This window comes from Saccopteryx bilineata, chromosome 4 (assembly GCF_036850765.1).
Source record: "Saccopteryx bilineata isolate mSacBil1 chromosome 4, mSacBil1_pri_phased_curated, whole genome shotgun sequence".
Lineage (NCBI taxonomy): Eukaryota > Metazoa > Chordata > Mammalia > Chiroptera > Emballonuridae > Saccopteryx > Saccopteryx bilineata.
Genome location: NC_089493.1, coordinates 93,681,975 through 93,697,864, shown reverse-complemented (window position 1 = coordinate 93,697,864; position 15,890 = coordinate 93,681,975). Strand labels below are relative to the sequence as shown.

The following is a 15,890-nucleotide window of genomic DNA, read 5'->3' as shown; positions in this document are numbered from 1 at the left end:
TTTGCTGTGTTTGTCCTGACAGGGGAGTCCAAAGAAGTGTGAAGCTGAAGAGGCAGAGCCACCAGCTGCCACACAGCCCCAAACCTCAGAGACTCTGACTTCTCACCTACCAGAATCAGAAAGGATTCATCACATTGTGTAAGTGATATATCTCAACTGGGGTATAACAAGGATCTAGGAGTGTGGGATAGTTCTTTGCTCCCTAGGGTTCTTTGACTAAGCAATACTAATTTCCTTTTAAAACATGAAGGCAGAGCTTTATCTGGAAAAAGGCTAGACTTCAGTTACCATGTTGGAAGCTGCCACCAGAACTCTTCAGTTAGTCTGAAAAGTGGTGGTGAGAGCATAAAGAAACCCACATCTGGGATCATCTGACCAAAATAGTTGATTCCATGAAGGAGCTGGCAGCAGAGGCTTCTGTTTCCAAACTCAAGACTGTGTAAGGCAGTGTTTTTCAGCTGCTGGTCCGCAGACCCATCCGCCAGAAATTTTGTGCCGGTCTGTGAAAGAGTTAACCACCCTGATGTTGTATGAAGATAATAGACCCGATGATATTAGTTAAATTCACTTATGCTCAGGGTGATTTCTTCACTAGTGGTCCCTGAAATAATTCTGTTTTCACTGGTCCCTAAATATAAAAAGGTTGAAAAAAACACTGGTGTAAAGGAATTTACCCAGGATATCTTAACTCAGTCTTTAACTCACATTCATCAGCTACATCTAAGCCTGGGAATACAGGTTAACAAAGGATTTTGAGGGTCTTCAAAGAAAGGTACAAGGGTCCTGCTGTGTTTTAGTTTCTGTGTTTTCCTTGTTTATTAGTTGTCATTTTATTAAACACAGTCTAAGCACTTACTGCATACAATACAGCAAAATACAAAGTCCGTATCAAGTCTGAAGTTTATTCCTGGGTCCCTAAGACTCCTGAATTGATTTTTATTGTTTATACAGTTAACGTGAGATTTTTATTCCTTATATTTAGTTCTAGAAAAATAGTCATATCAAATTAAATTTGTAATCTAACAGTCATTCATTATTCTGAGCTAGGCATTATATAAATTAAGAAGCCATTGAACCAAACTCCCTAGCTTCAAATTCTCATGGGAAATGAAAAAGGAAAACATTGTGGAAATAAAATACTTAGCTTTTAGACATCAGGAATCTGGTAATGCTTTAGTGAATGTCCTATGTCGACATCTGGCCTTAGGTTGTTCCATGTTTGTTTCTATATAATTTTCAAACTATAGTACCCCAGTATGATTTTTCCCTGTATGTAAAAGTCTAATAATTTACACTCTTCTGAGAGCTTTAGACTATCTTTTTACCTCTAATTTTGGAGGGTGGTGGGCAGGTGACATGATTTTATTATCTCATTTTTTTATGACTTTAATTGTACTCCTTGCTATATAGTTTTTGCCTTGGTAACCTTTGCTACTCTTGTCCATTCCAATATTTTTCCTCTGCTGCCATCTTGTGGCCATTATATTTTTGGTTTGAAAGCCAAAGGTTCATTCTACTTCCTTTGGAAAGTTTTTGTTTTTCCTTTTTGGGATGAGTACATTCGCCTTTGGAAAAGGGTTTTTCTTCTAGGACCATAAAGTGAAAGCCCAGCGGATTCTGGAAGGTGTTCAGGATTTCCCCAGCTACACCATCGATGAGGAAATGGGGTGACACCTTCCCTTCAATGCCCATCAACCAGAGATAATTCTTGCTTCCCTATCCCCATCCCTTGGGGGGTACAGCATGTCCTTTGTATAATGGTAGTAGTGTTGACAACCTGCTACTAATTGGGCATGAGGAACTGCCTCCTATGCACCTTGAGAAGCAAGTAATTTTCTAAAATGCTCTTTGCTTACTCTAAAATTCTGTGGGTCTGTGAAGTCCCAGCAACAGAATAGCACTTGATGCCGTTTCTTATTTTAAGTGAGAGAGTGACAGGAAGGCAGACAGAGACGAGAAGCATCAGCTCATAGTTGCATCACTTTAGTTGTTCATTGATTGCTTTTCACATGTACCTTGACTGGGGTGAGGTACCAGCCAAGCCAGTGAGTGTCCCCTTGCTTGAGCCAGTGATCCCTTGCTTGAGCCCGCAACCTTTGGGCTCAGGTTTGTCAGTGATCCCACACTAAAGGCTGGTGACCCCATGCTCAAGCTTGCGACCTTGGGATTTCAAACCTGGGACCTCTGTGTCCCAGGTTGATGCCTCTATCCACTGTATCACCACCAGTCAGGCCATTTTGCTGTTTTGAAGCACTTTTATTTCTGGACTGTCACAGGACAAAAGAGGCTTGGAGTCATACACAGTTTTTTACCCCAGGTAAAGTTGCTTTGATCTTCATTTTATTACTGAGATAATCTAGTATACATGATTTTGGCAAGGTGATAGGCAAGCAGCACTTTGGGCAAATACTGATATTGTCCTGTGTTGTTTAGGCAAGGTTCAGTGGAGCAGCCTGTAGATTAGAAATGCATTGTGAGTTTAGGAGCAGCTCACATGCTTCCTTTTTACCTGCTTTTCTTCTGCCAACCTTCCAGATGGTTTGTTCAGCAGCCTAACAGAAAGACATGCACAAGAGATTAAACCCATAAACTATTCTGGGATTGGATTTGGTAAATGAATCTTTTGAGAAGGTTACCTACATTTCTGGAGGCCCCAGTACAACTAATTCACAACACTCCTGGTCTTTTTTTTTTTTTTTTTACAGGGACAGAGAGAGGGATAGACAGGGACAGACAGGAACAGAGAGAGATGAGAAGCATCAATCATCAGTTTTTCATTGCGAGACCTTAGTTCATTGATTGCTTTCTCATATGTGCCTTGACCACGGGCCTTCAGCAGACCAAGTAACCCCTTGCTTGAGCCAGCGACCTTGGATCCAAGCTGGTGAGCTTTTGCTCAAACCAGATGAGCCCGTGCGCAAGCTGGTGACCTCGGGGTCTCGAACCTGGGTCCTCTGCATCCCCAGCCTAACGCGCTATCCATTGCACCACCTCCTCGTCAGGCCACTCCTGGTCTCATCCACCTACAGTCCTAGTGTTCAGCTGGGTGACCTCAGGAACCCTGGCCAGTTTTTTAAATGGGATCAACAGTATTAAATGGGAAAGACCATTTAGCCTTAACCTTGGTTTTGTTGTCTGTCTGAACAAGAAGTCACAATACTTTAATAAAAACAGAGCTTAGGGCCTACTGATTTAGTAAAAAGACTTCAAGGACTTCTCACCACTTGGAAAAGATTATTTAACTTTTTTGCTGTGCTTGGTCAAATCCATTCTGATTCTGATTTTGCCCTGAGGAATTCTATATTTATGAGGTAAGGTATATTTTCCATTGCTTGGAGCAGGAATTTGTGAGTCTTCAGTTCTGTTTCAGTTGAGCCCTATTCCAAAATACAATCTTGTGTCTGCTGTGGATATAACAAAAATGTCCTCGTACAGCATAAAATAATGGTATTCTTGTTTTACATTTTAAAAGAATAGTGGGGAAAAAGAAGGGGGGAAAAACTGTGTGGGAAGTTGTATCATCCTGCAGTAGTTAATTGAAACCTGGATTTTTCTAAAGACAATCTGTGTACACAAATCTTGCAATACCAATTTAGGGTTCTTGGCACTATGCTCATTTGTCTTTTTGCCTGAGTTAGTAGGAAGGAAATGGTCCTTTAAGCCAATATGACAGTGTAATTGATACTTCTCAGGGGACCTACAGAGCCAATATGCCAAATGATACATAATAAATAAATTTATTTATTATACATAATAAATTTATTGTCATCAGTAGAGTTTGCTCACTGAAAAATTGGTATCTAAGGACATGTCTCCCAAAATCATACTGTCCTTGGTTATCTTGGAACTACTGTGCTCCTGAAAGTATTCCATATTTAACTCTCAAGGCCAGGCCTGGGGCTAGTCAGGTTCCACTGTTTCTTACTGACTTTCACATCAGGTCCTCACCTTTTCATGAATTATCTACAAAAACTAAAATTCAAACATATATGCCTATAAAATTTCCTTTTCCGTTCACCTCTCTGAATCATTCATATTCAGTTATGAACTGTAGTATAATGTTATTAGCCTCCAAGTAGTTCTGTTCTTTTTCTTCTAGGCTATAAATGCTTTATGTGCTCTTTAATTATAGGTAAAATACGCCCATGTGATTTCACGTCTATTTCAAGATGTTAAAAATATTTGTGCAAGAACTTAATTGGAACAGGAGATACCTTTTGTCTTTTTAAAGACTAACGTAAAGCTGCATGGGTCTCTGACACATAGCAACAAGGCTTTGGGACTGATCCTGCAAGTGACTTGAGTCCCCTTTTGGGGCAATTTCAAGGATTCTTTTTTTTTTTCTTATGAAAATAAAGCCTTGGGAATTTTTGGGTCCCACAGATTGATCATGGGGAAATAGTGTAAACTTGATGTGTTTTAAGAAGGCCAAGTGTAACATGCTAAAATTCTTATTCTTAAAAAAAATTAGGGGCCTCACCTGTGGTGGCGCAGTGGATAAAGCGTCGTCCTGGAATGCTGAGGTCACGGTTCAAAATCCTGGGCTTGCCTGGTCAAGGCACATTTGGGAGTTGATGCTTCCTGCTCCTCCCCCCTTCTCTCTCTCTCTAAAATGAATAAATAAAAATCTTTTAAAAAAAGAAAAGTAACATTTACAGTAAAAGATGATTTTTTTCTCCAAGGAAACTACTATGGAGGGTATTTTAGGATAATTGATGGACAGGGATCATTTATCTGAGGATATTTAAAGGTAACATTTGCTGTGGGAATTCTAGCCAAAAAAAATTTAAGAAGACAATTTCTAGTTCAGCAAGCACTTAGTAAAGTGTCTACTTGTTACCCACAATGACAAACTAAATCAGAAATATTTACTGAGCATTTCTCTTTTTTCCTTTTTTGTGTGTGTGTGTGTGTGTGTGTGTGACAGAGACAGAGAGAGAGACATAGGGACAGACAGACAAGAAGGGAGAGAGATGAGAAGCATCAATTCTCCGTTGCAGCACCGTAGTTATTCATTTGATTGCTTTCTCATATGTGCCTTGACTCGGGGGCTACAGCAGAGCAAGTGACTCCTTGCTCCAGCGACCTTGGCTCCTTGGGTTTATGTCAGCAACCTTTGGGCTCAAGCCAGCGACCATGCGGTCAGGTCTATAATCCCACGCTCAAGCTGGTGAGCCTGTGCTCAAGCTGGCGACCTCGGAGTTTTGAACCTGGGTCCTCTGGATCCTGGTTTGACACTCTAACTGCTATGCCAGTGCCTGGTCGGGTTACTGAGCATTTCTTTCTGTTAGGCCTTGAGATAGGAACCAAGGGATGCAGTCCCTGACCCTGAGGAACTCCATAGGATAAAGGTGAGGGGCAAGTAAACCAGTGGTTATTATACAAAGTAATAGGGCATGGCTGAAAATCTGTCAGGCCATCTACTGAAAGCCTTTGTATCAGAGAAAGAGCACTCTTTGAGGAAACAAAGTAAAACAAAAAAAAAGCTCCATAGGTGGCATCAAATGAGATAATGACCTATTAATCAGACATGTTTAAGCACATCCTTACCTTGACTTGGGGTATCATTCAAGCCAGCTCTTAAGGGTGAACCTTTATCACACTGTTTTTTCAGATGGGTATTGTTGTTATCCCCACTTCACAGTTTAAGGAGATGCACAGAAAGGGTTCGGAACTTGCCCGGATCACACATTTTGAATGGGAGTGGGACTGGGGCCAGGATTCGACCCTAGCCAGTTTGACTCCAAAGCTCTCAATCTTATTGAGACAGGGAACTTTAATAGTAATATATAAAATAAACTGCATGACCTGTTTGGCATGTATTTGATATGTAAGTTTAAGATTTGAAGCAGCAGGGAGGAAATTTTACTCTTGGCTAGAAGCTCATATTACAGATGAGATAATAAGTTTTTGGTTAAGTATCTGGAAGTTTGTCTCAATGTTAAATCTTTACTGCTCGTAGGATACAAAAGGAGCACCTTTGTAGTCCACAGATAAGTATTTTGAGCATCTACCGAGTGCTTTACGAACAGAGTCAGCTTCCCGTTTCACATTTAGACTAGTGAAGATGCCCATAATTAATCATTTCCATTTAGTTCCCAATCACTTTCCACCAGCAGATCGCCCTCACCCCATATAATATAATAGCTCTCACATTTTAGTTTTTATCTACTTCATAGCCCTCACCTTGGAGACCTTGCTCTTAGGATTGTCTGCATACTTGAGCTATGCAAGGTCTCCTTGCTCTGTGCTCTGTTTATCCTTTTCTGGCTCCAGTCAATCCTGGGGCTGGATGACTTTATTAAAAATGCTGTGAAACAAAATCGTCATCTCTTAAGACACCCTCTCCCCCCAAACTGGTAATTCAAAAAAGTATTCTGCTCGTCCACGCCTTCCAACATCCCTGAAAAAAGGACAGGTTGGAGTAGAAACACGTGGTCAATGCTAGGAGCGAGCAGCCAGTTAAGGTAGTGATTGGTTAGTGCCAATTCTCATCCCACCTCCCCACCTTGACCAGCTGACTGGCTGATCTGGTTTCAAGGTTTCATGCCTGGTTTCTTGGAGAGAGGGAGGTGGGCACAGAAAAAATTGCCTATGACCCTCTTTTTCAACTTTGGCTTTGTTATCTGCCCTCTTTAATCATTTTTTACTTCCAGCTCTGCTGATTTCCTTGCTTCTATTCTCTGGAATCTTCCAAGTAAGCAGCTATAACTTTGTGTCTGCTCTCTACCCAGCCCCCTCCCCGCCCCCTGGGAGGACAAGGAGAGAGCACCCTCTCCCTGCGGGGTTAGGCCTTGGTAGCTGTTGTAACCTGAGAAAAGGAGGAAAAAGGCCAGACCTATTGAGCCAGCAGTGAGCTCCCTGTGGCCTGCCAAAGGATAAGAACCTTGCTCACTCAGCGCCCTCCCTCTTTTCTTTCCCCTCCCCTGCTGCAGCAGGGCCCTCCCCCATCCGCACACACGGGCTGCTGGGTAAGTGGCAAGATGGCTCCCCTGCATGTCTCCGGCTGATCGCCGCTGCTCCGCTAATACAATAGAGCCAGCCACTACCAGCAGCCTGGCCCTCCTCCTCCTCCTCCTTCTCCAGAGAGACCAATCCAGCTGAACTCGGGGTTTGCCGTGAGGACTTAACGTTTATCTCTTAAAAGCCAGATCTATTTTAGCCTCCCCTCACCACCACCACCTCCCCTTCCATTTACCATTTTTTGGATCCCCAGTTGCTCCATCTCGATTTTCTCTCTCTGGATCGGGTGGCTGGGGAGGAAGTGGTGGGATCTTGGACAAGGAGGGTGTTTTGTTTTGTTTTGTTTTTAATTTTTTAGGTTTTTTTTTTTGTTTGTTTGGTTTTTGTTATTTCTTCCATTCCAGAAAGGGATAAACAGCACTTCCAGGGGGAGAAAAAAAATCATGTTATCAGAAAGCAAAGAAGGGTGAGAGCTTCACATTTCCATGTATCCCCTTTCCCCACCACTCTAGCCCACCTCATCTTCCTTCTCTTCCCCATGGCTTTCATTTCGTCTTTCGTTTTGGTTTGTTTTCAGTCATTCTGCTTTCCCCCTTTGTCCTTCCTGCCTGATTTCTAATTGGTCCCACTTGCCCTCTCTATGTGGGAAATAGGTATTTTTTGGATAAAGCCTTTTCTTTAGATTTAGAGAGTTGAATCTCGTGTTTCTGTGGGGGCCTGTTAGCTGGGGGCACAGTTCGGATTTCCCCTCCCCCCCCTTCCTGTGCATCCCTGTCTGCCTGCTCTGGGGAAGCTGTTCTGACCTCTGAGTGTCAGTCCGCTTGTCGGGAATGCTGAATTTCCTGGTGGTGGTTATCAGCCTGGGGAGGTTTGGTTTCCCTTCTGAGACTTGGGTCCCTGATTATCTTGATTTGGTTTTTCCCCCTTGTTTGGGGACCAGATTAGAGGTAGGAGTTAGGGATGAAAACATAAAAAGAAGGGGGGAAGATAGTTTATCTGAAGTAAAACTCTGGGATTCATTGCCTGTAATGAGAGAGAATGTGTGTGATTTGGGGTGGGTAGGAGTGGGTTCATTATTTGTGGAAGCAAGATGCATGGTGGGGGGGAGGGTGTGTCCTGACTGAGAGGCCTACTCTCTTTATCTCTTGGAAGTTGGAATGAGGGAATGGGAGAAACTGAGCAAAAGCAGAATGTAAGAACAATTCCTACACCTCTGAGCAGGTAACAGTGGCCTGATGTCTTCTCTGAGCTTTCATTCTTTCCAGCAGTTTTAGTTTTTCCTTTTAGATGAGAGAGGGTTCTTATGGAAGCTTGAACTCTCACCAGTCCTACTCCCTGCAGCCCCTACCCCCACCATCTCTCTATCCTGGTGTCTCCAGCTCCAATGGGTCAGTAGGCCTTTACTTATTAAGCAGTAGATGAAACACAAGGTTGGGATCATTTGCCACAGACATGGTCATTCTATTTCAGAATCAGGCCTTCCTTAGTTTGCCATGCTATTTTGTTAAAGCTGCCTATGGCCAGGGGACAGAGAAGCCACATGGTTGTGGGCAAATCACAGTCACTCTTGATGGACTTTTTGGTGGGAGAGGTCTGTTTCTCTTCTTGTAAGAATATGTTGGTTAATTACCTAAGAACAGTTGGAGTGCTGACCCCTCAAGTCACAGCTTTTTTCCATCCAGGCAGTGGGTGCATGTGGTTGCTCTGATCTGTGCACTTCCCCAAGGAAAACTGTTTCCCACTTTTCCTGAGGGGAAAAGGTCTCTAGTCTGATTTGAAAAACAGCCCTCCCAAACCACCCAAGTGATGAGGCATGGAGTTTTCCTGGCCCAAAACCTAATGTTTTGTTTTCTCTTCCCCTTGGTTCTTTTCTGCCTTTCCCTCCAACCTCTCCCCATACTGTCAGTGAGGAGAAGGAGGAAGTGACCATGGACACAAGTGAAAACAGACCTGAAAATGAGGTGCCAGAGCCCCCAATGCCTATTGTAGACCAAGTCAGCAATGATGACCGCCCAGAGGGCAGCACTGAAGATGAGGAGAAGAAAGAGGTAAATCTTCAAGCCACCCGTTGGTGTGGGCGGGCAGGAATGGACCTAGGGGAATAAGTGGACCACTCTGGTTATCCCTTGTCCACAGTTAAATAGCTAAGTAAGGGGCTAGCCAGAGACTCCTATCAGGGTAGGGCCAAGGGAGAATTCGCTGGTTTAGCAAGGGAGACCCCTTATGATAGGGATAGGGCTCATTTTTTCCCCTTTCCTTGGGAAAAGTGCAGCCCAGACATGGAAGTTTGTAACTAATGGGGGAGTCAGTTAATGGTCTTTTATCTAAGACCCAGGTCAGCTTTTCCTGCCACCTCCTCCAGCCTTTCCCTGTGGTAACTCCTTTAGCTTTCCCTCCTTTTTAAAAGTCTGTGTAGCTAAACGCCATCTAGTGGGCTTTGGTGGTTCTCAGCTGACCAGCCATGCTGAGGAATTTTTGTCTGTCATCTGCCCCCCAGTGGTCTCATTGCAGAGATGTAGCTACTTAGAAACCAGTACATGGGGTGATCCCAAAGGCCCCTTCTCCATTTGTATGACCCCTCTACCTCTTTTTCTGACACATATATTATCTAGTGTCCTGTACCCAATTCAAGGGCCTCCCCCCATCAGAGCCAGCAAAGTCTACTTGGCTCTTAAAGTAATAGAGAAAGAATTAGCTGGGTTTGGGAGTAGGTTAACAGGGTGGGAGGGACTGTTCTGTGTGTAGCCTTTCTTTGGTGTGTGTTGCGGGGGTGGGGGCCGGTGAAAGTGATTTGATGTGCAGAATATTATTTATTACAAGGTCCTTCTTAAAACTTTGTCCAAGTACCTCATGTACGGTAATCCGCCCGTAAAATATAACCCTGCCCAACTGGCCAATCGCTGATGCCGCCTCTTCCTCTGGACCCACCCGCTGCTACTGAGCTGCCCAATCAGAGCCGAGTCTGCTATCCAGGTGTCTTGGCCAGAGGGGGGCATGTTATGGGATCCTGTGATGGGCCCCCTTTTGCCTCCCTGCCTTGCTTACATCAGGGGGCCAAGAAGAGCACTGTTCTGGAGAGACTTGTATTGAGAAATCAAAAGGCATTTGGAAAGGGGTGGACTTGCACCATCTCCCTATTTGGGACACCCCAAGAAGAGCTTGTGTCAGTGCTGGGGCGCCTGCCCACATGCCCTTACCCTTTTGAGGACTCTGGGTTACCTTGTTTGCTACAGACTGTTGGGATCCCCGTCTAGGGCACCAAGACCGAAAGAGTCAATGTTTGTGATCACAGTGCCATGCTGTAAAATACCAAGTGGAGCTCTCAGCTTAAGCTGTGGTGACTAGGAACCCTGCATGAAGTCTAGGGTCTGAGCCCAGGGATTTAATGCTGATGACAGCCCAGCCATGTATCACCACTTGCTCATCAGATGGACTTTCCTTTGGTCCCTGTTGTCCATGGTGAAGGGCAGCATGTTGGTTGCTCCAACTTCTCCTCCATCCCTGGAGGCAGGGGCTCATTCTCCACCTGACTGGAACCACTGTCTCAGCTGGAGTCCCTGAGAAGATGCCACATACAACTCTCAGAAGAAAAGCGTTCTGACCTTGCTGCTGAATGTGTACCAGGTCCTGGGGCTATTCACCTTCTACCCCCAGGCTGCCTTCATCAGAGGTTCCATGATCCCACTCGGTGAGAGGACCCCCTCCCCTGTTACAGGCAGAGGAGAAAGGGACTCTGGAGTCATCAGCTGGATTCCAAGTATTGGGTGGTGGTGTTGCTGCAGCTTGCCATTGGTGGACATAGGGTCCTGCCTGCCTCAAACGATAAAAGGCCAGGACCATTCCTGCTACTCACAGGCCATCTCATCAGGGACTGCAAGATGATGCCCCTACAGGGCCGGGACTGATGTCTCTGCCCCTTTCCCCCCTGTACCCCTCGCTGAGCATGGCCACCACCAGTGAACTGTCTTGACATCATGGAAACTGGGCAGCGTCCCCCCACACGTTTCCCTCCCGCCCCCCCTGCGCCCCTGGGAGGACTCTGGCAGTGCCGTGCTGACCACCACGCCGTGCGCCCACCTTTTTTGCCAACCCAACCCCCCACCAATTGCACAGCGCCTAGCAGGGAGGGCTCATTCTGATTGGACCGGCGGTTGACTAGATACAGTACACAGTGAGGTGCGATTGGCTGAACTGAAGATCCCAGGTGTGAGATGGTACCTGGAACATTTGTCATATTCCTAGTTTATTTTCCTCTTTATTTTCTTCTTCTTTTTTTTAATCTTTTGTTTTAATTTTTCCTTTATCTTTATTTTTCTGATTTCTTTATTGGACTTATTTGGTTCATGTTTTTCTTGTTCTAATTAAGACCTTTTTTTTTTCTCTCACTAACTTACCTATCAAAAAAGCAGCCTGGCTAGGGGTCAGGCTGGCCCTTAATGGAAACCAAGGAGACTTGGTTAGACAACACAAGTGGGGCTGGGGGGTGGATGGGGAAAGGTGATTTCATCAAGAGGGCACTGCCCTGCCCTTAAGAAGGGTGGTAGTTCTTAGTTTTTCCAGAAATAAGTGCTAACTCTAAAAAAATGCTCTATTACCTTTTTCTCTCTCTCTTCCTCTTTTTGCTCTGTCCATAGTCTTTCTTCCACTGAGTCTTGGGTCAAGTTTGGAAGTTTCTAGTCCTTCGTAGAGCCCCTAAGGCTTAAGCCCTGGTTGGGGAAGAAACAGTAAGGCTTTACTAGAGCTCCAAACAGTGGTTGCAAAGTCTGAGACAGTCTGCCCTCATAGAAACATTCCTTTACCAAAGACACTTTTAAATTCTTTCTGGGGCTACCTGCTCAAGGGCCTCATCTCCATTGGGTCAGGTATTGCCCTTTTCCACGATGTGGTAGAGGATTGGACAGTCTTGACAGCTGTCTTGCCGACTCAAAGCCACTATGAGTGGATGTCAGGCTGGACATTGAGAAAAGGAGGAAGGTTACTTTGTTAAAGTTGCCATCCCAGCATTGGTTTTCCTAGTTTCTTTATGTTTTCCTCAAGTTAGCAAGGAAGACCTAGGAGGCCAAATGACCCCGTTCTGGGCGCACTTGGGCCTGGTATCCTCTAACCCATAGAGATAATGGAAGAGGTCATGACCGATGCCTTTAAAAGGCTGGGAGGCTACTGAATCCCTCTTCCAGCTTATTTCTGGTTAAGCTAATACATAGGTGTGGTATGAACTAGAAGACTTTTCCCTGCTGTAATGTTTGGTTTTATTTTTTCTCTAACTTGCATTGATTCTGCTTTGTTTTTGCCGTTTGCTGCTTCTGTTTTGGTCTCTGTCTCTGTGTCTCTCTCTCTCTCTGTGTCTTTGGAGCTTAAGCCAAGACTGCCCCATCTAACCTCCTTCCCCCCTCTCTGTGGGGTGTGTCTCTTTCTCTTTTTTCCCCTTTTCTTCTCTATACAGAGTTCGCTGCCCAAATCATTCAAGAGGAAGATCTCCGTTGTCTGTAAGTCTAGCCCCAAATCCCTGATAAAGGCCAAGAATATCGTAAAAAGCCAGAGTTCATAGAGAAATAGTCTCGTTTTCTCTATGGCGTTCTTGGATCACCCCCCTCCTATCCCATGACCTCCACCCAGCAAAGCTACATCTTTTGGCATACATAGGATTCCATTTTGATATTTTAAACGTTAGACAATCCCTATCATTTTCCCCAGTCACATTTCTTTCTTAACTCTAGTGAGATAGATTGTGAAGTGTCTTACCATTTCTTACCTAGTCCTACATGCATTTATTCTTTCAGATGTCTTGAACACTCAAAACTAGGAGTGGGTTTGAGGGACTCCTATGGAATACAAATACTAACTTAAGTATCAATCTGTAGTGTGAAAATTAACCTAAAGCTGGTCAGATCAGATCATGATCTTAAATTAAATTTACTTAGATTTTAGGCCTGACCTGTGGTGGCGCAGTGGATAAAGCGTCGACCTGGAAATGCTGAGGTCGCCGGTTCGAAACCCTGGGCTTGCCTGGTCAAGGCACATATGGGAGTTGATGCTTCCAGCTCCTCCCCCCTGTCTCTCTCTCCTCTCTCTCTCCTCTCTAAAATGAATAAGTAAATAAAATAAATTAAAAAAAAAAAATTTACTTAGATTTTAATATCACAGTCTTTATTTTTTTCTGCATTCCTATATTCTTCCCAATCTTTCTTCCCCAATACTTTAAATATTTCTACAACTAACGTTTAAACTGGTCACTAACCTGGTTATTCCTCCCTATTGTTTTTAGAGATGAATAGTTCTCATTGGTGAGGAAGTGGCTCAGACCTTTTAATTTGAAGCATGGTTTCCCCAGTCCACAAATAAAATTTTCTTAGGTTAACGTTTTACTAAATTTCTTTTCTTTTTTTTTCTTTTTTAAAGTGAGAGGCAGGGAAGCAGAGAGAGAGAGATTCCCGCATGTGCCCCAACCAAGATAAACCCAGAAAGTCCCTATCCAGCGATGCTCTGCCCATCTGGGGCTGTTGCTCAGCAACCGAGCTATTATCACCTGAGGCGAGGCCATGGAGCCATCCTTAGCACAAGGGGCCAACTTGCTTAATAGATCCATTTGAGCCATGGCTGCAGGAAGAGAAGGGGGGAGGGCTGGAGAAGTAGATGGTCACTTCTCCTTTGTTCCCTGACTAGGAATCGAACCCAGAACTTCCACTCCAGGCTGATGCTCTACTGCTGAGCCAACCGGCCAGGACCTTAACTAAAATTTCAGTCAAAGGCTATCTGTGGGTATTATACTGTCAACCAGCAGAGGGCCTGAGACTGTCTAACTGTTGGGTCCTATTTCTTGGGGACAGCAGCTACCAAGGGGGTACCAGCTGGAAACAGTGACACAGAGGGGGGCCAGCCTGGTCGGAAGCGGCGTTGGGGAGCCAGCACAGCCACCACACAGAAGAAACCCTCCATCAGTATCACCACTGAATCACTCAAGGTGAGGTGGGAGGAGCCAGGGAAGGGAGGATGAGACACATTGAAGTGGGAGTAGACATGGGCCCAGTGTAACGGGGTGGGGGGTATCTGTGTCCCAGAGCCTCATCCCCGACATCAAACCCCTGGCGGGGCAGGAGGCTATTGTGGATCTTCATGCTGATGACTCACGAATCTCTGAGGATGAGACGGAGCGTAATGGTGACGATGGGACCCATGACAAAGGGCTGAAAATATGCCGGACTGTCACTCAGGTAAGGCTCCTCCACCCCAGTGTTGAGGGAGGGGCACTGGAGGCAGAACAGGCAACTAAAGAGCTATGGGGTTCTAATGGGGAAATCTCCCATCTCTGCAGTTAGGTTACTTGGTCCTTACAGGGGTCAGGAGACTACCAAATCCAATCTGTTGCATATAATAAGTTTTACTAGACTATAGTCACACCAGTTTGTGTGCTTTTGTCGAAAGTGGGTGCTCTGTGCTATAAAGTCAGAATTCTTGCAACAGAAATTACTGTATATGGCTCACAAAGCCTAAAAATATGAACTGTCTTACTCTATACAGAAGAGATCTATGGGACTCCTGCTTTAGTTTTCCTCATGGCAGAGTTGAGGCATTGCTAATTCCAGGATCTGGTGGAGGTGAACTTCATGATGAAATCTTCCCCTAATGGAAGGCACATGCTAGGCTGGCTGTATCACCCTCTCTCATCAGGAAACCAGAGGCTGAAAGAATGTGCCAGTGTTTAAGAATCCCTCCATATCTGATACTTTTCAGGTAGTGCCTGCAGAGGGCCAGGAAAATGGGCAGAGGGAAGAAGAGGAAGAAGAAAAAGAACCTGAAGCAGCACCCCCTGTACCTCCCCAGATTTCAGTAGAGGTGGCCTTGCCCCCACCTGTGGAGCATGAAGTAAAGAAAGGTAGGTGAACCATTAATGAGTGAAACCATGCACTCCCCAAATTTCCAGAGCACTTTGAGCTTCTTTTAATGTTTTCCTGCCTTTTATTATAGTATTTTACATAACTGTCTCCTTTACCCCTCTTGTTAAGCTACTTGAGGGCTAGTTTCAATTCTGTTTAGTCTTTGGATCCCCATGAGATTGGTCCAGACAATACCTTACACATTATAGGTGCTCAGCACATTTAGATGGAAGAGTGACATGTGAGTGGGAATAAAAGAAAGTCATGTTGCTCACTACTGAAAACCGTTTGTGTGCTCTGTTATAGTGACTTTAGGCGATACTTTAACAAGACGTTCCATTAGTCAGCAGAAGTCTGGAGTTTCCATTACAATTGATGACCCAGTCCGAACTGCTCAGGTGCCCTCCCCACCCCGGGGCAAGATCAGTAACATCGTGCATATCTCCAATTTGGTAAGTCTTTATTTCCCACAGTGCAGCATTGTTGAGTCTGAGCTTTGGACTAATGTGTCTTAGGTTTAACTTTTAAGGAGACAGATTGACTCTGAGTTATTTAATTTCACAACCTAATCCCCTCGTGAAAAATCGGGAGAAAAAAGTATCACCTTGCAGGGTTTTCTTGAAAATTTGCAGGCCCTGGCCGGTTAGCTCAGTGGTAGAGTCCCGGGTTCGATTCCCAGCCAGGGCACACAGGAGAAGAGCCCATCTGCTTCTCCACCCCTCCCCCTCTCCTTCCTCTCTGTCTCTCTCTTCCCCTCCCGCAGCCAAGGTTCCATTGGAGCAAAAGATGGCCTGGGCGCTGGGGATGGCTCCTTGGCCTCTGCCCCAGGCACTAGAGTGGCTCTGGTAGCGACAGAGAGATGCCCTGGATGGGCAGAGCATCGCCCCCTGGTGGGCGTGCCGGGTGGATCCCAGTCGGGCGCATGCGGGAGTCTGTCTGACTGCCTCCCCGTTTCCAGCTTCAGAAAAATACCCAAAAAAAAAAGAAAATTTGCAGAGGGCCTGGCATATAATGCCATAGTGAGTGTCACCACTCTCACATTTCTACATACTA

The 15,890-nt window shown here is 45.0% G+C and overlaps 1 protein-coding gene across 3 annotated transcripts in view; it reads left to right on the top strand.

Moving 5' to 3' along the window:
- The window catches only part of ACIN1 (apoptotic chromatin condensation inducer 1), a 45,333-nt gene that overhangs the window by 25,537 nt on the left and 3,906 nt on the right, over positions 1–15,890 (top strand). For 2 of the 3 annotated variants that reach the window (XM_066277448.1, XM_066277446.1), the window contains 7 exons: positions 23–138; positions 8,870–9,011; positions 12,407–12,449; positions 13,791–13,924; positions 14,022–14,174; positions 14,695–14,836; positions 15,144–15,289. In XM_066277448.1, coding sequence (XP_066133545.1) covers positions 23–138; positions 8,870–9,011; positions 12,407–12,449; positions 13,791–13,924; positions 14,022–14,174; positions 14,695–14,836; positions 15,144–15,289 — 876 coding nt within the window. Of the gene's footprint in view, positions 1–22; positions 139–6,975; positions 7,119–8,869; positions 9,012–12,406; positions 12,450–13,790; positions 13,925–14,021; positions 14,175–14,694; positions 14,837–15,143; positions 15,290–15,890 lie in introns of those variants that run through there. The other variant, XM_066277449.1, reaches the window with a different exon arrangement.